This window comes from Bos javanicus, chromosome 15 (assembly GCF_032452875.1).
Source record: "Bos javanicus breed banteng chromosome 15, ARS-OSU_banteng_1.0, whole genome shotgun sequence".
Lineage (NCBI taxonomy): Eukaryota > Metazoa > Chordata > Mammalia > Artiodactyla > Bovidae > Bos > Bos javanicus.
Window position 1 is genome coordinate 65,703,261 of NC_083882.1, and position 22,315 is coordinate 65,725,575.

At 37.9% G+C, this 22,315-nt stretch overlaps 1 protein-coding gene across 3 annotated transcripts in view; it reads left to right on the top strand.

Annotated features, from left to right (window-relative positions):
• PDHX (pyruvate dehydrogenase complex component X) overlaps window positions 1–9,379 on the top strand; it is a 75,244-nt gene extending 65,865 nt beyond the window's left edge. The window contains exons 9-11 of one of the 3 annotated variants that reach the window (XR_009729678.1): window positions 418–576; window positions 3,557–3,651; window positions 5,439–5,503. Coding sequence is in view for 2 of the 3 variants with exons in the window: in XM_061381112.1 (XP_061237096.1) it covers window positions 418–576; window positions 5,439–5,503; window positions 8,314–8,572 (483 nt within the window). In the remaining variant the exon portion in view is untranslated. Of the gene's footprint in view, window positions 1–417; window positions 577–3,479; window positions 3,652–5,438; window positions 5,504–8,313 lie in introns of those variants that run through there. The other 2 variants (XM_061381113.1, XM_061381112.1) reach the window with 2 other exon arrangements.
• Window positions 9,380–22,315: the final 12,936 nt, after the last annotated feature.

Genomic DNA, 22,315 nt, shown 5'->3' on the forward strand with positions numbered 1-22,315 from the left:
CTTATGGCACAGGAATAATGTGGTTGAATGTCAATACCCCTCTACCCTCTTCTCTTCTCCTCAAAGTCATGTCAGTCATCATATGAGGCAGGAAGGCTCACAAACATTAAATATTCCCTAGCAATTAGATTTAAGAAAAAACCTTTTTCTTAACCATGATATAAAGAGATCAAAACATGTATGTATCATCAGAATTTCCTTAAGCTTGCTTCAAAAAAGATAGTGTGTTTATTCTTCCCAAACATAAAAGTTATTTAATATAGAGGTACAAACCACTTTTTTCAAATCAAATTTTTCTTTCCTTTATTCTAGCTATATTCACTTTCAAAAATGCATGACATTAATTATTTTTCTCTAATAACCTTAGTCTAAAGCTCCTTCTTTAATAACATGTTTTTTTCTACTTGTACTTTCTAGCAAATGCCTAATGTTAATGCAAGCTGGGATGGAGAGGGTGCAAAGCAACTGCCCTCTATTGACATTTCAGTGGCTGTGGCAACAGATAGAGGTCTAATTACACCAGTCATAAAAGATGCTGCTGCTAAGGGTCTACAGGAGATTGCTGATTCTGTAAAGGTAGGTCTTAAGCAATACTATACTTGCAAAATGTTGGAATTTACTTTCTGGGAAAGACTTGACATGATCCAGTCACACTGTGAGATAGATGTGTGTGTGTGTGTGAGAGAGAGAGAGAGAGAAAGAGAGAGATTTTTGGTATTTTGAAATGATTATCAATTATGTATACATATTTTTAAGTTTTGATCCAGATACAACCCATTCTAAGATTATTTTGCATTCAAACTTTCAGAAATAACATGCATATTTAGGGCTAGCTGCATTCAAGCTACAGATGACTGCTTTATTTCCCAAAGTCCATAATTTGACCCTAAATATAATATTTTAGATAGATTTTAAAGTTAAAGCTGAAACTATATTTTTATTAAAGTGCTCACTTTTCATAGGACGTTATTGTTAAAAGTTTATTCATTTCTTCTCTAGGGTTGAGACCACTGAAAGTACTTAGTATTCCAGAAGCAAAATTTTTGTTTTTTCCCCTGGGCTCTAATATGGAAGAATCAGCTCTCACCAAAATTACTGCATTGAATAGGCAAGGAACATACACAATAGGTCAGCTTTGACAGCCTCAATTAATATCCAAGGGTAATTTTTGGCAGAAGTATCCCAGGTCTTGAAGTATTACCTTTGAAAATTTCAGATTCATTTAGATAAGTGATTCTTTTTCCATTTATCAATGACCTGAGATACGTATATATATGTGTGTGTGTGTGTCTGTGTGTGTGTGTAAAACAAGTTATAAGGGGGATTAAAAAGTAGAATATAAGACTTCTTTATGGAGCTGTATAAATATGTAGACCTACTTACCCCAGATAAATAAATGAATGGAAAGTGTAAGTTGCTCAGTCATGTCCAACTCTTTGCAACCCCATGGACTATACAGTCCATGGAATTCTCCAGGCCAGAATACAGGCCAGAGTGGGTAGCCTTTCCCTTATCCAGAGGATCTTCCCAACCCAGGGATGGAACCCAGGTCTCCTGCACTGCAGACAGATTCTTTACCAGCTGAGCCACCAGGGAAGCCCAAGAATACTGAAGTGGGTAGCCTATCCCTTCTCTAGAAGATCTTCCCAACCCAGGACTTGAACGAGGGTCTCCTGCATTGCAGGTGGATTCTTGACCAGTTGAGCTACCAGTGAAGCTCCAGTGAATGGAAGGTAATTTAATTTAAAATGCATAGTCTTGGATCTTAGAGTTAAATATAATTAAAGTGACCTTAGTGAAATTTGTATACGTAGATCTTTCTTCCCTCCTCTTTGGAAAGGTTTGCAGAGTGTTTTTATATATAAAAAAGGAACTTTTTTCAAATTGAAGGGTGGTATTCAAAAGTTAAAGTAATAAAGGTTGGATTACTTAGATGCTGCACACCTTTTTTTCATGAACAGTTTTCAGCAGCAGTGAAAAATGCATGTAATTTTAGTGTTTTTATGACATTCATATGTGATTAGATTAAACAGTAGCGTTAGAATTTCCTTTAACTATAGAGTTAAAAATTAACTGTTGCAGGGAGATTTCTTTGATTCTAACCAGTTTATCCATTTTAGTCCTATAATATGATTCTTAAAGCAGCTATGTTAGCATTCACTGTTCCTTGCATCCTAAAAGAAACTAAGTTGAGGTGGTGAGGAAGCAGTGTCACCCACCTGCCAGCAGTGGGAAGGGCCCTCCCAGCCCTTGGGAATGTCCCAGGGCCTCTGGTGGTCTTTGAGCATTTCCTGTAACTCCCAGCAGCTCCTGGGTCTGTTCGCTCTGGCTACTTGTCTAAGCTTCCCATTCTGCCTGCCTCTCTCCCGCTTCAAGATTGGTGATTAACATTCCACTTAGGGCTGCCGTCTGTGGGGTCGCGCAGAGTCGGACACGACTGAAGCGACTTAGCAGCAGCAGCAGGGCTTCCCTCATAGCTCTGTTGGTAAAGAATCCACCTGCAGTGCAGGAGACCCTGGTTTGATTCCTGGGTTGGGAATATCCCCTGGAGAAGGGATAGGCTACCCACTCCAGTATTCTGGCCTGGAGAATTCCATGGACTGTATAGTCTGTGGGGTCTCTAAGAGTTGGACATGACTGAGCGACTTTCACTTCTTTATCTTATCTTATAATGTACCAGACAGTAGGCTGGTACTCACTCAATCTTAATAGCTTTATATCATAGTTGGAACCTTAACTTCAAATTGAAGAAACTGAGATTTAGCACTTTTAAGAAATTTGCCACAGTGTTGCATCTAGAAAGCACTAGAAGTTGTTTGTTTAAACCCAGGCGTTTCTCAGTTCAAATGCCACTTTCTTAGGCCTTCTGTGGCTTCCATAGCTAAAGTAGTTCCTGAATAAACAATTACCCTATTTATTGTCTTCATATGGTTTATAAGTCTTTGAATTCACCTTGTTTATTTATTTGTCGACCCCTCTATGTTCCTGACACTCTGATGTTGACTGTCTTGTTTATTACCATATATCTAATTCTGGATGGTGCTTAGAAGATAATAGTTGCTCAGTTGAATAGTTGAATTTATTTAAATTAAACTATATTCAAATAGTTGAATTTATTTAAAGGAAAGTTAGAAATAGTTTTTCAAGGAATTTGTTAGACTGTGACTATCTATCCATGGACTCCAAGTTAAGAACGCCTGCTCTGAGTACTTCTTGACGCTTAAGAATCACAAGGTTGTCAGTGTGTGGGACTAAAGGCATGCCTCAGCAAAGTTCAGGTTTATATTTCCTAAATAAAGTAATACAGTAACAAGCTTCAAATTCTATGCTATTCTTCATTAATTACAGTAGTTTTAAGAGACTGAAGCAAAGTTTACCTCATTAGTAGCCAGTAAATTTTTTGAATGAATTAGTAAGGCATGTGATATATTTTGGGCTTCCCTGGTGGCTTAGCAGTAAAGAATCCACCTGCAATGCAGGAGACACGGGCTCAGTCCCTGAGTTGGGAAGATCCCCTGAAGGAGGGCATGGCAACCCACTCCAGTATTCTTGCCAGGAGAATCCGCATGGACAGAGGAGCCTGGTGGTCTACGATCCATAGGGTCACAAAGAATCGGACATGACTGAAGCGAATTAGCATGCATGCACGAGGTAATTTTAGAAATAGTTGCTAGTTAGCTTGTACTACGTCCTGTCAACTGGATGGTTCAAGGAACACGTGCTTTGATTTTTAAGTTCATGTTACCAGGAGATACCAATGAGGATTAGTTACTTTTAGAAGCAGTGATACTTATCAAAATCTATCCTTACTCTATGCTCTCTTGAGTTCATTGACGTGAATATCCTACTGATATGTTTTGGGTTTATAGAGATTTTTTAAAAGTGTATTATGTATGCTTGCAGTCTGTTGGTTTTTTTTTTTAATAATAAATGTTTTTTATTTCTTTTAGCCTGGTAACTTAGCAGGATGTGTTGTGATCATCTGCCTTTAGAGAAAAGCTTTTAAAGTTCATATGATATGTGCTTGTTGTTCAGATCATGTGAAGTTATATTGCTTAAGGCAGGAAAAAAATGCATTTTTTGATTGTTCTATTTGTGATATTCCAAGTACAGTTCTAAATTCATCTCTTAATTTTTCATTCCGGATCTATATAGTTTTTTAAGTAACTGTATACTAATAATATAAATCTGTAATTGATGCATTTGGCAGTAAGTCACAATGATGTGTTGAGATCATTTTTAGATTTTTAAAGAATGTTTTATTTTTCAAAAATTGAATCATCTATGATTTAAAATTAAATAGCTACCAGTGGTAATTGTAAATGTATCTTTATTATCTATATAATACATCATATTGAATAAGTCCTAGATTTGTATCATCTACCCAATGACAATAGCTTCATTTATCCCTACTCTCTAAAATAATTCTTTATTATTCATATGTAATGATTCAATCTCTGTCCCCTTGCTTTTGAAACATTGAAAAATAAAAATTAAGAGAAGTATGGTTAATTGCAAGTACAAGTAGAGAAAAATTCAACTGCTTTTCGCTTTCAGAGTATTATCTGTCTTTCCCTCTTTAAGTTTTTAGACATTAGCTTTAGCGTGATATGAAATGACTACATTTTTACATCCCTTGTAGCAGCGTAGACTAGCTCATTCAGGAAATGCTTTAGCTATAGGATCAAAAACAACAACAAAAAGTCCATTTTCTGGGCTTTGTAATTCCACTTCTGAGAAATCATGTGAAATAATTCAAAAGAAACAAATTAACCAAAGTACACCACTAGGAAAATGACTGAATTGTGTCAGATGCAATCTTTAGAATGTTAAACAGACATTAAAAAAATCAGTTATAAAGAGTGACAACACTGAAGCTGCTTATAATATTGTGAAGTAAATATAAAATTTTGGTTTTTTTAACAACTATTTGAAATTAATCTGTTATGGGTAAGAGAAGCAAATGCTGAAAGATGAAAATTGATGTGCTGGTTGTGAGATTGTTGCCATTGAATAATTTATTTAAAAGGTACTCTATTAACAAAAAGGGCTCTTCTCATACTTTGTCTTGCAAGAAAAAAAGTTTATAGGCAAAGCAGAAAATTGCATTGTATATATAAAGAACACTGAAACATTCTGCATAGTATATAAGATAATACCAATATTTGAACAGTTTTTAAAGGGAAATGGTTTTTCTAGAGTTTTGATTCACAGATTTATAGCTTCTTGGATTAACTGTGCTCTAACTTACTCATTTTTAAGTGTGTTAGAGAAAATTATATATATAATTTTAAAATGTATATGTACATGTATGTATACTCTCTTATAAAGTCAAGGCCTATCAAAGATGAGAGTGTACCCTATAAAAATATTTAAAGTGACAAAATCAGCTATATAATGTAGTGTTGGTTATCACACTCTGTTTATATTTTTCTCAGGCTCTATCAAAGAAAGCCAGAGATGGAAAATTGTTACCTGAAGAATATCAAGGAGGATCTTTTAGGTAAAATTTAAACTCTTAATTATTGGTAGCATGAAACAGACATAAGATTCATAACGTACTTGTCAACCTGTTTTATTTTCTGAAATTTTTTTTAAAATTTAAGCTAAATATCTTACTTTAGACATGAGAATATGTGCAAATGTTCTTCAGACTAGTTAGGCTTTCGTATCAAAGCTAGTAGAAAGCCATTAGGGTTAGCTGGTTAGCCCATTCAGATGTTCATAGAATGACATTCGGGTTCTGACATATAGTAAGTAGGTTTATAAACCTCAACTATTTTTTTTCTACTTGTGATTTATTTTAAGGTTCCTTGGGGTTAGATCCCTTGGGGTAAAATATTAACACTGACTCTTGAGTTATCATCAGCTCTATTCTTGTTTAAGTGTAACTTACATACAGTAAAGTATACTGAATGTAGCTGGAATGTTTTACAAAGTGAAGAAATCTGTGTAACCGACCAAAGCAAGATTATGAACATTACCTCCATGTCATAAGCCTCCCTTTATCCCTCCTAATTCTGACCCCCTAGAGGGTAACCACAGTTCTGAAAGTTATTACCAACGTTTTTGTTTTGCCAACTTTGATCTTTATATAAATACATACTCTTCAGTGTCTGACTTCTTTCATTCAGCATTAGTGTCTGTGAGATGAGCTATGTTGTGTGAGAGTCATTTACTATTGCACGGTAGCATTTTGTAGTATTCTGTATAAATATGCTAGTGTCCATTTCACTATTGGTGGGCATTTGTGTTGTTCACAATTAGTGCTCTTACAAATGCTGATGCCATGAACATTCTTGTCAGTGCCTTATGGTGACTATATGTATGTATTTTTTTTTTGTATAAACCTGAAAGTAGAATTGCTGGGTTTATATCTTTAATAGATTCTGCCAGATAGCTTTTCAAAATGGTTCCACCATTTTTTGCTTCCATCAACAGTGTCTGAGAATTTCTGTTGCTTCATAGTCTGTTAAGTCTTGGTATTATTAGGTTTTAGTGAGTCTTGGGGTTGTAGCTCACCAGGCTCCTCTGTCCAAGGCATTCTCCAGGCAAGAAAACTGGAGTGGGTTGCCATGCCCTCCTCCAGGGGATCTTCCCGACCCAGGGATCAAACCTGTGTCTCATACATCTCCTGCTTTGGCAGGCAAGTTCTTTACCACTGATACTACCTGGGAAGCCCAAGGGAAATGAAAATTAATGATGTTGAATACTGTCTTCATTTATCTGTCAGCCATTTGGGTATCTGGTTACTTATCAGGTAAGTGAAAGTGAAGTCGCTCAGTCGTGTCCGACTCTTTGCGACCCCATGGACTGTAGCCTATCAGGCTCCTCTGTCCATGGGATTTTCCAGGCCATAGTACTGGAGTGGATTGCCATTTCCTTCTCCAGGGGATCTTCCTGACCCCGGGATCGAACCCGGGTCTCCCACATTGTAGACAGACGCTTTACCGTCTGAGCCACCAGGGAAGTCCCTTATCAGGTAAAATGCCTGCTAAAGTTTGTGTCCGTTTTTTAAAATGTTTTATAGGAGTTTCTTTTTCCCGATACACAGACTTTTTAGGATATATATTATTTCAAATACTTTTCCCACTTTGTACCTTGCCTTTGAAACTTTCCTGATGGTGTTTTTTAATGAACAGAAGTTCTGAGTTAATAAAATCCTGTTTATCAGTATTTTTCTTTGTTGTTAGTATTCTTTTTTTTTTTTTTTCCTGCTAGGAGTTATTGTCTATCCCAGAGTCATGAAGTTTCATTTTTCTATGTGAGCTTTATAATTTCTCATGTATAGATTACTATCTATCTGAAATCAGATTTTGTCTGTGATATGGAGGTAAAGGTCAAAGTTCTCTTTTTTCCCCATGTGGATAATTAATTGACTAAATGTCAGTTATTGAAACCATTACTACTCTGTAGCATTGAGAAGGTAACCATGTTTGGTTCTTTTCTGATTTCTCTCTCCTTTTCAGTTGGTCTGTTTGTCCTTTGCTTGCTTAATACAAGCTAACCGTAATTTCTGATCTGTGACAGTGAAAGTCTTCCAGTTTTGTTCACCATCAAGCTTGTCTTTCCTGGCTTTGTATTTCCAAATAAAATTTTAAATCAGCTTGTCTTTTTTCATACACACATGCAGTGATCTTGCTGGGATTTTTGTTGGGATTGCATTGAATTGTTTGATCGATTTAAGGTTAAGGAGAATTGACATCCTTATAGCATTGAGTCTTCTAGTGAATGAACATGGTATAAACCAGTGTTTACTTAGTTCTTTGATTTCTTTCAGCTGTATTTTGTAATTTTTTGTTTAGGGATCAGATAATATGTTTTATTAGATTTAGATTTTTTTATACTATTATAAATGGTATTATTTTAATTTTTTCTAATGAAAGCAACTTGTATATAGATACAAATTTTTACACTGACTTATCTAGTAGTTTAGCTAAATTCGCTTATGTTACTTGTTTATCTGTAGATGCTTAAATTTTCTTTGTACACAGTCAGTTCATGTTCAAACAAAGTTTTATTTCTTTTTTCTAACCCTTATACTCTTCTAGTTCTTTTTTTTTTCTGTTTCTTTTTCTTGCTATATTTCTCTGCCTGGGGTTTACAGTTCAATGCTGAATATATGTTTATATTAGATAGAGTATTTGTGTGTTGTTACTTGGTTTCTTTTTGATTCTATAGTAAATGGTATTCTTTGTCTTTGGTCTTTGAGTAACTGGGCACAGTTTTTCAGTAAAGTAAAAATGTATGACTCAGGGAAAGGGTTCTTTGGTTAAAGACATACCACCTACAGAGCTTTTTGTTTTCCCCTAGTATTTCCAACTTGGGGATGTTTGGCATCGATGAATTTACTGCCGTGATCAACCCTCCTCAGGCCTGCATTTTGGCGGTAGGGAGATTCCGACCTGTGCTGAAGCTCACTCAGGATGAAGAGGGGAATGCCCAGCTGCAGCAACGTCAGCTCATAACGGTCACCATGTCCAGTGACAGCCGGGTGGTAGACGATGAACTGGCCACCAGGTTTCTGGAAAGTTTTAAAGCAAACCTGGAGAATCCTCTCCGACTTGCCTGATCCTCAAAGATAAGAAGTTGGTCTTTGGCTTAGTTAATTGTATTGCTGTTACTGAGAAACATACACTATAGGAGAACAATTAGGTATTTAAGTATGAAGTGGGTGAAATGTTTCACCTTTATTTAAGGTGAAAGAGTTTGACCTGAGTTGTCTTCATTTTCATTTGGGTTTGATCTTGTGGAAGTAAATAATAAACTGTAACTAATAGAAGAATGAAAACATTTGGTTAGTCAGATGCATTTTTAGTTTAACCACTGGTGCTGTACTAAAGGGATGTTAAACTAGATGTAAATTAAATTAGATGTTTGGCTCAGTGGAGCATTTTAGGATATTCGAGGATGTATGATAAACTGTAAAATCAAAAAATTTTAGAACTCTCCCTTAATTGTATTGGAATTAGAAGTGGTCTTCAAAGAGATACCCGTTATTGTAGCAGTGGGACCTCACTTTTACAAGCACTGCTCTAGATATACTTGAACAATTTAATATGTACAGAAGTTTATTCTGGATACTAGTAAATAAATAAGAATCACACTGCATTAGGGGTTGTGGCAACATTATTGAATTTTTTATGTATATAAAGCCATATGTTTTAAAGCGGTTTTTATCAGTCTTATTTTACACTTCCATGACACTGTGAACTTAAAGAAGAATTTTTTTAAAAATTAAAGAAGGAAAAAGAGACCAAAATATTTGTTTTGATAATGAATTATAGTTAAAATATCTAAAACTTCAGAAATAAACTGCTCGCTTACCTTCATACTGAGTTGGAATATATTAAAATAAATCATGCAATTTCCTGCCAAACATCTTAATTTAGTGTTGATTTGAACACAATGTGTTGTTAATACGTTTTAATCAAGTTTATATTGTGCAATAAGCTATAAGAAAATATAAACATTTCTATTGTGTTTTAAACATTAGGGCACAGAAGTTTAGTACCTTGAAATAGATTAGTAATTTCCCTGGAACAGCTTCAATGAGATCCTACAGAAGGAGAGAAGGAATTTAAAATTACAGTTAACCCTTGAACAACTCAAGGTAGGTAGTGGTGGCCCATGAAGTTGAAAATCTGTGTTTAAGTTTACAGTCGATCCTCGTATCCCTGGTTCTGCATCCGGGAATTCAACCAAATGGGGCTTGGGTTATAGTAGGTACTTAATGAAAAAATTCCATGTGTTAAGTGGACGTGCACAGTTCAAACTCATGTTGTTCCGGGGTCACCTGTAATATGACATTAGGAAAATAATGGATGTGGAATGTAAAACTTCAGAAAGAGTAGAAGAGAAGACCTATCAAGCAGGTGAGAACTATCCTTTTTATTCCATTGGTAATATGAAAGTTTGACTACTTCTTGTAAAGGTTAGAAGAACTTCTTTTAACAACTCTGCTACAGTTGACAGACTAACTATAACTGGAATTGAATGGATTTAATTTACCAGTGACTACCAGTTACTTGTGGTATAAGTTGTATACTATGACGTGATGAACTACTTACGCTATAACAAAAGAGCTTTCTAAAATAATTAGAGCCCCAGTGTATCAATTGCTAAGATGCTTAATCCAGTTACTCAGCCGTTCTTTAAAAATAGTCTTCAAAACTTTTGTCATGTTAACAGTTATACTAAAAATTGTAACCAAATGCCATTTTCAAAATAACTTTCATAAGTCACATTATTTTCAGTTCATTTTAACTGAAAAAACATTTTTTTCTTCTAATTTTTATATCTAAGGAATAGAGCACAAAGCAGCCGTAAGTCACCCTTGGCCTGGAGTTTTTGCTTTGCAGTGGACTAACACTCTTCTGTAGGCACGTCTGATCGGTAGTCACTACACTGATCTGCAGTCACATCTGTTTCCTGGTAGGTGAAGTGGGTGATGAGACTTGGCCCCGCCTGCCTTTCAGAGCTGTCCTGCCTTCCACAGGAGAGATGCTCCATTAATTCAAGACATTTTAATTCTTCATGGACATCACAGCCAAGCTTTTCCTATAATCAGTTGCTTCTCATGGCTTGAGTTCTCAGCCGTTGATATAGATGCTCATTCATTCTGACTAACAGTGTTTCCCTAATATATCTATACTGCCTAGGTGTATGGAAGGGTCAGAGAAGTAACACTGATTTGAGAAAGAGGTATGGTGTCCTTGCAGAGAAGGCGATGGCACCCGACTCCAGTACTCTTGCCTGGAAAATCCCATGGACAGAGGAGCCTGGTAGGCTGCAGTCCATAGGGTCGCTAAGAGTTGGACACGACTGAGCGACTTCACTTTCACTTTTCACTTTCATGCATTGGAGAAGGAAATGGCAACCCACTCCAGTGTTCTTGCCTGGAGAATCCCAGGGACAGGGGAGCCTGGTGGGCTGCCGTCTATGGGGTCACACAGAGTCGAACACGACTGAAGCAACTTAGCAGCAGCAGCAGCATGGTGTCTTTGATTGGGATGGTTACAGAGAATGAACTATGTGCTATATGAGCAGGCTATCTTCCACATTTTAAATTTATATTTATTTATAGTACTGACAGGATATGAAAATGAAACTTTATACCTATTTTTTTTTATCCTTTCTAATTTAAATAAGGGAAGTGACCAAAATGTTGAGAAGACTGCTAAAGGAAAGGCAACACATATTCCAGGTAACACTTGGGCATGAAAACATCAGTGAATATTAGAATTGATAAGTCAAAATGGCCCTGCTTCTCCCTGACTGCAACTGTACTTAACATTTTCAGGCACGGTTTGCTCACTGACTATTTTCTGGCAGATTAAAAGCTTTAGTATGCTGCTGGCCAGACTCTTGAAACATTGCTAAGAAATTGATATGTACTGGTCTGAGTGTACATGTCAAATGGAACTTCTGCTTTCAGATTTTTTTTTTTTTTTTCCTTTTGGCATTTTGGACTTAATTTCACACTAAATTGTAAAGGCTAGATATTTGGGCATTATGCTAAAAGTAAACCTAGTTTCCTAACCTTTATTCAAAGATAGGTGGTGCTGTGAGTTAATATATTGTACTGAGAGTATGGGAGAAAAATAAAAATAACAATTCTTAGTTTTCAAGGAAAATTTATCCTCATTACACATTGCATCATGGTCAAGTGAAGTGATGAAATAAAAGAATGAAGTGTGTTGCAGGTAAGAATTAACCGTTATTTTAAATGTGACGCAGAAACTTGTTGACTTGTTGACTTTTGGAAAAGGAAATAACAGTGTATAGTCGCTTTCAAGTTAATTTGGCCACAATATATAAGATCCATTGATTAGAGTCTCTGCCAGGTCAGGGGCTTTAACGAACGGAAAACTTAAGAATATTTGACATGTTCATTTGCGGTGGGATGTTATGAATATTTCCTAAAGGAAATCAACCCTGAATATTCATTTTAAGAGCTGATGCTAAAGCTCCAATACTTTCGCTACCTGATGCAAGAGCCAACTCATTGGAAAAGACCCTGATGCTAGGAAGAATTGAGGGCAAGAGGAGAAGGGGTTGACAGAGGATGAGATAGTTGGATGGCATCACTGACTCAATGGACATAAGTTTGAGCAAGCTCTAGGAGACAGGGAAGCCTATGTGCTGCAGTCCATGGGGTCACAAAGTTGGACATGATTTAGTGACTAAACAAGAACAGCATTATGAATATGTGGGGTAGGTGTGTGCTATCAGGTAATGCAGTAACAATGATGCAGTTTCCCAGTCCAAAACAGAATCTTTCATGGCCCTCATCACCAGTGTACAAATGGTTAAGATTCTGGTAAGTTACTTACAGCAAATGCTATATATCAGGAGACATTTTGACTTTATAAATGGGAAATGCAACAATCTTCTATTAAAATCATTTAAAATACTTTGATGGATTTTTAAAATTTGTTTTCTAGCATCTGTATTGATTTCAAGAGAAGGGGACTGCTGGGTTTTAAGGAAAGTGGGGTTTGGCTACTTGTAATATTGAAGATACTGTTTAATTGAAATTTAAGGTATAAAGATGTATTTTGAAAAACCATTAGCTTCTATTAGTAGCAGTCTTTTACTTCTTTGATCACATACAATTTACTTTGACATTTTATCACTTACCAGTTGTTTTTTTTTTAATTTATTTGTCAGTGTCAGTGTTAGGTGCAGCCATGGGATCTTCGATCTTCACTGCAGCAGGCAGTATCTGTAGTCGCAGCACGCAAACTCTGAATTGTGGCAGGTGGGATCTAGTTCCCTGGCCAGGGTTTGAACCCTGAACTGGGAGCTTGGAGTTTTAGCCACTGGAAACCAGGGAAGTTCCTTACCTATATTTTTTGCAACCAATCCAAGCAGCCTTTTCCTTCCTAGCAAAGTGTTAACAGCTACTTTTTAAACCTCTAATTTAACATGTGTGTGGTATATACAGTTAAGAGAAACTTGGGCTTTTATTAAAAGTTGAGAAACTATTAGCAAAATCATTGCTTATTCCTGATTTTTCTTTATTCACACTTAGAGTAATTTATTTTTTCTGAGATTTCTTAGTTTATGAAATTATTACTCCTATAAATAAAAAAAAATGGGTCTTTAAAAGACAAGGCTATTGTGGTCAGATTAAGTTGTATTAGTCATAGCACTTTATAAAGCATGAAGTATTATATAAATATGTTAAATTTTTAATCACATGAATTACACTTGTTCTACACTTCTGCTGGCATTTTAGCTATAAGGTGTGTGTGTATGCTTAGTCGCTTAGTCGTTTTGGACTCTCTCTGACCCCATGGACTGCAGCCCGCCAGGCTCCTCTGTCCATGGGGATTCTCCAGGCAAGAATACTGCAGTGGGGTGCCATTTCCTTCTCCAAGGGATCTTCCCAACCCAGGGATCCAACCCAGGTCTCCCGCATTGCAGGCGGATTCTTTACCGTTTGAGACACCAGGGAAGGTGGTACTTAATAAATTACCATCCTTCTCGGCAGAGCTACTGGTCTTTAGTATATCTTTTCCCACATTTGCATCTTTAAATCAAGAATATTTTAAGCCTCGTTTCAACTTTATCTGTAAATTACTGTGCTGTTGGTAAAAAAAACCTCATTTCTGTGCCTCAGTATCCTTTTACCTGTAAAGTGAAGAGATAAGAGGGAAAATGAATCACATTTATGGTTATTTATCTTCTTTAATCTTCTCAGTTTTATGAGGTTGGTATATGCTACTTTACGACCATCATTACAAGGCAGACTAAGGAAACAAACTCAGGGATTACATGAGTGGCACTCAGCTCAGAAGTGCCACGGCTGGGATCTGAACCTAGGTCTTTGCAGTGCCCAAGCTCACGCTGCCCACGCTGCAGTGTGTAACCTTCCGGGTCGTGCTACTGCAGCCGGGATAGTTCCGTGTTCAGATTCCACTTGATATTTGCAATAGTTGTTCTCCAGCAGACAGCAAAACTATAGGAGCAGGTAAAAATCAAGTTTTACAGTTTGGTATTTCTAATGGTAAATATCAAGTGAGTTTGTTCTTTCAATGTATTAATTCAAAATGAATGTTAGCAAAGTTGAGGCCAACTCTCTTCATCTTCCAGCACCATGTAGCTCTTCCCATGTTACACAGCTCTCACAGTTAACTAGGTTTCATTACTTAATAAATAACATACTATTTGTGGGTATTTCATTTTGACACCAAAATTAAATTATTATCTATTATTGATGAATTAGCAAGAATATACTTTATCTCAACTGTTAATTAAATACTAATCAAAATAAGAGTTCCAAGGTATTCTCTTTATACTATGCTTTCGTGCAACTTTGGAATGGAAATGGATGCTAAGATTTATAAATGTAGCTGCTTTTGAGAGCAAACTCTTAAAAAATTTTTCAATTTTAGTCATTTTTTTAGAGAAAACTTGGAGTCATTATTCCTTTCAGCTGAGAGTATATGAGCCTGTGAATGGGGCAAAACTGGAAACTTAGTATTCAGTGCGTACAGGTCTTTTGTGTATTTTCTTGTTTCCGGCGTGAGTCATCACAACTTTGGAAAGTATTAGGAGGAATGGCTTCCTAAAAAGCCTTAAAAATGGAAAAACTGGTAAAAATAAATGTTTTAAAAATATCATTTAAGAAATTCTCTACAGGACTCTTATTTTCTAGGCGAAGTGAAGTGAACTGAAAGTCTCTCAGTAGTGTCCGACTCTCTGTGACTCCATGGACAATGCAGTCCATGGGATTCTCCAGGCCAGAATACTGGAGTGCGTAGCCGTTCCCTTCTCCAGGGGATCTTCCCAACTCAGGGATCGAACCCAGCTCTCCCGCATTGCAGGCAGATTCTTTACCAGCGGAGCCACAGGGGAAGCCCATTTTCTAGGTAGATACGTCAATATAATTTTCTAATTACCTACTTAATTTCATTCCCATTAAGATACAGACCTTTTCTTCAAACTATACATATGCTCACCTTGAGCTATTGTAATAGCTAGCTTATTGTGTTTCAGTCATTGTTCTCAGTTTTTAAATGTAAATACTGTTAACTCAAGTTTCATCACAGTCTCGTAAAGTCAGTATTCATATTATCAGCATTTCACTGAAGACGTGTTGAGTAACTTCAGTGACCGGATTCAAGACAGGCAGCTTGGTCCTAGAGCCTCATAAGAGATTCCTCTGTCAAAAAATATCAATTTAGCAGTAAATCCTGGAGGTTAGCACATTATAAAGACTTACGAGTCGGGAAAATGCCTGTTAGCGTAGTGAAAACGGACTTCGCGGTACCACCTGCCACAGGACTATAGAAATAAGAATATTACAAAAATAAATCTGTAGCTAAAGCCACAGCAATCTTACTGTCCTCTGGATTTTAACAGTAATGAATGATATATTCCTTTAACCTTCTGATTCAGGAGTGGTGGTAGGTGGTAGATGGATTAATAATTAAGGGTGCACCAGAAAAACAGCTCGGGTTCTTAATTAGAGGGCAAGTCATTAGCTGAGGACCAAAAAGTTCTTTAGTTTTGCTATGAGATAGCAAGCTATGGGAAAAGAAATGTCTAATAATTTTTTTAACTTAATAAATGTCTTTGTGGTTGAAAGTACAAGCTCTTCTTTCTGTGGAGAGCTTGGTACATAGAAATAGCTCCTTGATTTTCCCCAGCTTGTTTTGCAAGCGTATCTTGAATGTGTTTTTCCTTGAAGTGTATTGCCTCTCCACCCTTCATCTTTACCATCACCAATGCAGTTATTAATTTGTAAAATATAACACAAGGCTCGTATCTTGTAGGGTGTCAGGCTGATTGAGTTTCTCCCTCTCGTCATCCCTTGCCATCCCTCTGTGTCAGTCTGACCTTTACCTACCAAACACATTCCTATTTTAAGGACCTGGGGAATCTTGTTGGAGCAGTTCTGTACCTAGGTTTCAAGAACATACCGATTAAGTAAAAGCATTACCATTTGTCAGGACTAGCCTATAATATTGTGTTTTCTCTAAGATATTCTGAGGCCAGTTTCCCTTTTATGGTGGGTAAATATGTGAACATTTTTGTGATGGTAGCATTGACTCATCTTTTATTAGGAGGTCAGAAAGATCTTGTTGTGCTTTTTATATTTTCAATATTGCAAGACATTCAAAAGCAGTTTACCTGAAGACCCCTTATCTGCATCAGTTGTGTTTTTTTCATAATTGAAAAATTACACTTTAATTGGATGACTCTTGAGCAGAAGTTTCTGCCACCTGGTACTCAGATAAAAAGAACAGATATTTGGTGGACTTTTGCTTCTTTGTATTTAAAGAAAAATTAACAAATTAGAGGGGGGAATAAGATTGTGACAAATGGAAAAGTACTCGTGTATTGAATAGATTCATGGACTAGGACACACAAGCAGCATGGACAGTCAGAAATCTGATTTGATTAGGGACACATTTTGTTAAAACTTTAAATTTCATTGCAGTTTCCCCCAGCACTGAAGGAAACTCCTTAGTGGTGAGTGTTAGCTATTGGCATTGGCCTGAAGTTTCAAAACAAGATTACCAAGCAACAGAATTTTTAAAATTTCTGTACATCTTTTTGATGCATGAGTGCTGCATGCTAAGTCGCTTTAGTCGTGTACGACTCTTTGTGACCCCATGGACTGTAACCCTCCAGTTACAATCCTCTGTTCATGGGGATTCTCCAAGCAAGAATACCGGATCTTGCCACTCCCTACTCCAGGGGATCTTCCCAACCCAGGGATGGAACCCCACATCTCTTACGTCTCCTGCATTAGCAGGCGGGTTCTTTACCACTAGCACCAGCTTGGTTTGATAATTGCATTTTATTTCACCTTTAGAAAGATATGTTTAAACCATCAGATCAGATCAGATCAGATCACTCGCTCAGTCGTGTCTGACTCTTCGTGACCCCGTGAATCGCAGCACGCCAGGCCTCCCTGTCCAACACCAACTCCCGGAGTTCACTGAGACCCACGTCCATCGAGTCAGTGATGCCATCCAGCCATCTCATCCTCTGTCATTCCCTTCTCCTCCTGCCCCCAAACCCTCCCAGCATCAGAGTCTTTTCCAATGAGTCAACTCTCTGCATGAGGTGGCCAAAGTACTGGAGTTTCAGCTTTAGCATCATTCCTTCTAAAGAAATCCCAGGGCTGATCTCCTTCAGAATGGACTGGTTGGATCTCCTTGCAGTCCAAGGGACTCTCAAGAGGCTTCTCCAACACCACAGTTCAAAAGCATCAATTCTTCAGCACTCAGCCTTCTTCACAGTCCAACTCTCACATCCATACATGACCACAGGAAAAACCATAGCCTTGACTAGACGGACCTTTGTTGGCAAAGTAATGTCTCTGCTTTTGAATATGCTGTCTAGGTTGGTCATAACTTTCCTTCCAAGGAGTAAGCATCTTTTAATTTCATGGCAGCAGTCACCATCTGCAGTGATTTTGGAGCCCAGAAAAATAAAGTCTGACACTGTTTCCACTGTTTCCCCATCTATTTCCCATGAAGCAGTGACAAAATGTATAAGAAGTCATGATGTTTGTGTACACTTTGCTTGGTGAAAGCTGGAGATGCTCACTGACCCTTGTGTACCAAATATGTTCCAAATTTGACAAAAAGATCAAACTCCTGGTTTACTACTTCGACACCTCTACCCACCTGTCCTCTGCTCCCAAGGAGACATTAATGTGGATTCAAAGGGAAGAACATTCGTTAGGCCATGGTGTCCAGACTGCCTGCCATCAGTTAGAATTCTCCCTTATTTTTCCACATGGCAGGTGTGGTCAGGTCAGCCTAAAGCTGTCCCTACTTGGAAGACAGCCTCCTTAGGAGGGGCCGAATTAGGCAGATTCAGTTACTTGCTTCGCATCTTCGGGAAAATCTCTTTTCCTTTTGACTTATGTTCTTGTCCAGTTCACTGTGTACTTCTTGACTGGGGAATGGTAAACTGAAGGGCTGAGATATGGGCGTGGACCTATAGGATAGAAGGCGCAGAAGCCGTTCAACCTGTTTTTGTTCTTGGCTTAGGCCACAGTGCGCTGGTGAATGTTTGAACAGCCAGCTCTATGGAAAATATGTATATACATATATAATCAAAAGTGAGTCTATTAAAAATTTTACTGATACATGAAAGACAATATAAACAATTTGCAGATTTAATAGAATATACAATGTCATTAAATACAAATGCAGTTCAGTTAAGTTGCTCAGTCGTGTCTGACTCTTTGCAAATGCAGCATGGAATGCAGCATGCCAGGCCTCCCTGTCCATCACCAACTCCTGGAGCTTGCTCAAATTCATGCCCATCGAGAGTGATGCTATCCAACCATCTCATTCTCTGTTATTTTCTCCTGCCTTCAATCTTTCCCAGCATAAGGGTCTTTTCTAATGAGTCAGTTTTTCACATCAGGTGGCCAAAGTATTGGAGTTTCAGCATCAGTCCTTCCAATGAACATTCAGGACTGATTTCCTTTAGGATTGACTGGTTTGATCTGCTTGCAGTCCAAGAGAATCTCAAGAGTCTTCTCCAACACCACAGTTCAAAAGCATCAATTCTTCATTGCTCAGCTTTCTTTATGGTCCAGCTCTCACATCCATACATGACTACTGGAAAAATCATAGCTTTGACTAAGTGGACCTTTGTTGGCAAAGTAATGTCTTTGCTTTTTAATGTGCTGTCTAGGTGGGTCATAGCTTTTATTCCAAGGAGCAAGTGTCTTTAATTTCATGGCTGCAGTCACCATCTGTAGTGATTTTGGAGCTCACGAAAATGAAGTCTGTCGCTGTTTGCATTGTTTCCCCATCTATTTGCCATGAAGTGATGGGACCGGATGCCATGATCTTCATTTTTTGAATGTTGAGCTTTAAGACAGCTTTTTCACTCTCCTCTTTCGCTTTCATCAAGAGGCTCTTTAGTTCCTCTTTGCTTTCTGCCGTAAGGGTGGTGTCATCTGCATATCTGAGGTTGTTGATATATCTCCTGGCAATCTTGATTCCAGCTTGTGCTTCAAATACAGTACATGTATAAATACAGTAAGAATTCAATAAAAGTATACAGTTGACATACAGAACATACAGTACTCTTTATTGTGAATTTCATATAGCTCAGTGATTCTCAGTGAATGCTTTGGTTGAATGCAGTTGATGAATAAGTGGTTCCCAACATGAATGTTGGTTGATGTTTTTCTTAGCATGAAAGAGTAAGGTGAAGGACTTCCCTTCTGGTCCAGTGGTTAAAAGTCCATGCTTCCACTGCAGGGGGTATGTGTGATCTCACACGCTGCGTGGCATGGCCAAAAAAAAACAAACGAGTTAAGGTGATAGTTAAAACAACAAAGATGTCATATTTTGGAATTTGTCAATAAAGAGAGTAACATGTTTTCCAAAATCAGATAATTTTTAAATACTTATTAGCATTTCGTCAAATTTTGTGCTATTCACAATGTACCAGCTACAAGCATGACATATTTTTAAGTTTAATCTGCATTATTTGCATTTTTCCATCACTTTCTTAAGTCTAGAGATAGCAATATATCAATTTCCAGTTTTTTAGCATTTGCTGATCTCCACAATAAAATGTTCTAATCTCAAGCTACCAATGTGTTGTCACTGACAGTGGAGTTGGGAAGAAATGCATGGCTCTGTGCCATTTTATTGCATTTCCCACCAGTGTATAGACAACCGATGTAAAAACCTCAAGAACATAGGGAACAGTTAAATGTAGTAAGTGATTAGGGCATAATGAACTTTGCATATTAGCTATGGTTTTGATATAATTTACTAGTGGCTTGGTGTTAAAAAAAAAAAAAAAGTCCACCTGCCAATGCAGGAGACCCAAGAGACATGGGTTCACTCTCTGGGTCAGGAAGATCCCCTAGTATGTGAAATGGCAACTCACTCCAGTATTCTTGCCTGGGAAGTCCCATGGCATTCATGGAGTCACAAAGAGTTAGATATGACTGAGCACACACACATGTAATAGTAACTTTATATAATCTAACTTTGATAAATGTTTGCAAAAGTGCCTGAAAATTATAAACAGTTGGCTTTGGCAAGCTGGTACAAGCCATCTTCAGCACACCACTGACCTTACACTTTCCACCTCAAATCTGTGGTTCCCTAATACCAAGAATGCTGGGGACAGGAGAAGACATGCCGGTATGCCATGCTTTTTAAAGTACAGAGTCCAGGGCCCCACCCCTGGAGATAAGTCTGAGATGAGACTTGAAACTATAGAACGAAACCATACCTCCCCGGGTGATTGTGATGTGTGACCAGATTTAAGAACTATTCCTCTGGCACGAGTGCCTACAGTTCAAGCCAGCTCACCAGGATCCATCATGTCAGGGTTTGCAGCAGGAGTCCCATTAACAGTCGTGTCTGCTTTTGCCTCACCTTGTTCTCTGCTCCTTCATTATGTCCCTTTAGAATCTTCTGGTGGAGAGAGGAGAAAGCATGGAGGCCAAGGAGAATGAGTTCTTGTGTTTAGGATCCTGGGGCTCAGCCACTTTTCCTACTACTGTTAACACAGGGAATCTTGGCTAGCACCCCTGTGGATCATACAGAAGTAGATTCTACCCCACTTTCTCAGTTCCTGACTAGAAATCAAGACTCTTAGAAAATACTGGAAAAGCAGAACTAGATATGAAAGGCTGTGGGCTAATTAGTTGGAACTGACTCATGGGTAAGTTCTATCGCCTATAGCCCATATTTTCTTGTCTTTGTTTAGTAAACCTTAGCAGCAAAGCTCGATTGGCTCTTGTGTTGGTGTGTAGGCTATTCAACAAATGTAAGAGAACAGTAGCTTCCATCCTTTTTTGAAATTAATTCATGAAAACCTGAAATTAGAACACAGGAAGTGGGGAATGATGTCATCTTTTCAAAAGGACTTTTGCTTTATGAAAAGCAGAAAGTCACCTAAAAAATACCCTTCAGATAATTTTATTTATTTTTTGTGTGTGTAATAAAGTTTTATTAAAGTATAAAGGAGATAGAGAAAGCTTCTGACATAGACATCAGAAGGGGGCAGAAAGAGTACCCCCCTTCAGATAATTTTAAATGGTGCTTGCAAAATCCTGATACGTTGTATTGTAGAAATACTCCTATTGCATTAAACAGACTAAACCTATATTCATTGTGCAGTACCCAGAACCTGTGTTCTTGTGTGTGTGTGTGTGTGTGTGTGTGCGCACGTTCAGTCGTGTACAACTCTTTGCAATCCCATGAGCTCTCCAGGCTCTTCTGTCCATGAAATTTTCCAGACAAGAATACTGGAGTGGGTTGCCATTTCCTACGCCAGGGGATCTTCCCAACCCAGGGATCCAGCCTGCCTGTCATGTCTCCCTACACTGGCAGGTGGGTTCCTCTACCACTAGCACCACCTGGGAAGCCCCTGTCTTGTTATAATTGTGCAATAGAAAGTACGGGCCAATTGGGACAGAGTTGGGGAGAGAATTGGGGAATTACATACTATCCTAAGTGTCTTTGGCAACAGTCAAAACACTAAAACCTTTTTCTTTGCTAGACTGAGAGTAATTTGCAGGCAACAGGCGTGAGCCAGCAATTTTGAAACTGCTTTTGTCCCTGTAACACATCCTGGCCAATGAAATTACTCATGAGAATTAAGGAACCTTCGCTTGAGTGAAAGTTTTAAATTCTTGAAATGTCCATCATAAAGCATATATATAGGGGGAAAATCTATGGGTTGTGGAGCAGAAAGCCCAATGCATGAAATCAGATAAACCTAAAGTTGCATAGACTCATAAAATTCTATTGTTTATTTAACCACTTTACCCAGAATTTCTCATGGAAAATTTTAAAAGCCAGTTCCCCGGGATGGAGGGGGGGGATCTTTCAGGGTTCATTAGAAGTCAGATCGTTTTCCTGAGCAATTTCCAAGTCTTCTGATGAGCTTTAAGTACATTAGTGTATATGAGCTATGCTACAGATGGAAGCAAAAATAGGAGATGATTAGGGCTTGAGTTTTTATTTTTTATTTTTTTAAGTAATGACATTGCTATCTAAAAGCTTCCTTAAACTCTGTGAATGTATAATTTCAAAGGGAGAATGTCTAACTTGATACGACAGGCAGGCTGCTGTTGGACGTGGAGAACAGAGGTTGGAAAGAGAAGCACGCAAAGCATGAGGTTTGTTTTACTAATTTTCTAGTAGTGCTTCACGTCTGTGCCGAGACCATTTACTCTTACTGTCTTCTACCTTCGCTGCTCTGACCTGGAAACCTGTAATAGTCTGTGCAGCAGCATGCTCATGACACAAAGGGAACCAGCAGATCTGACCCCTTTCCTGTCCCCTACCTCCTCCCC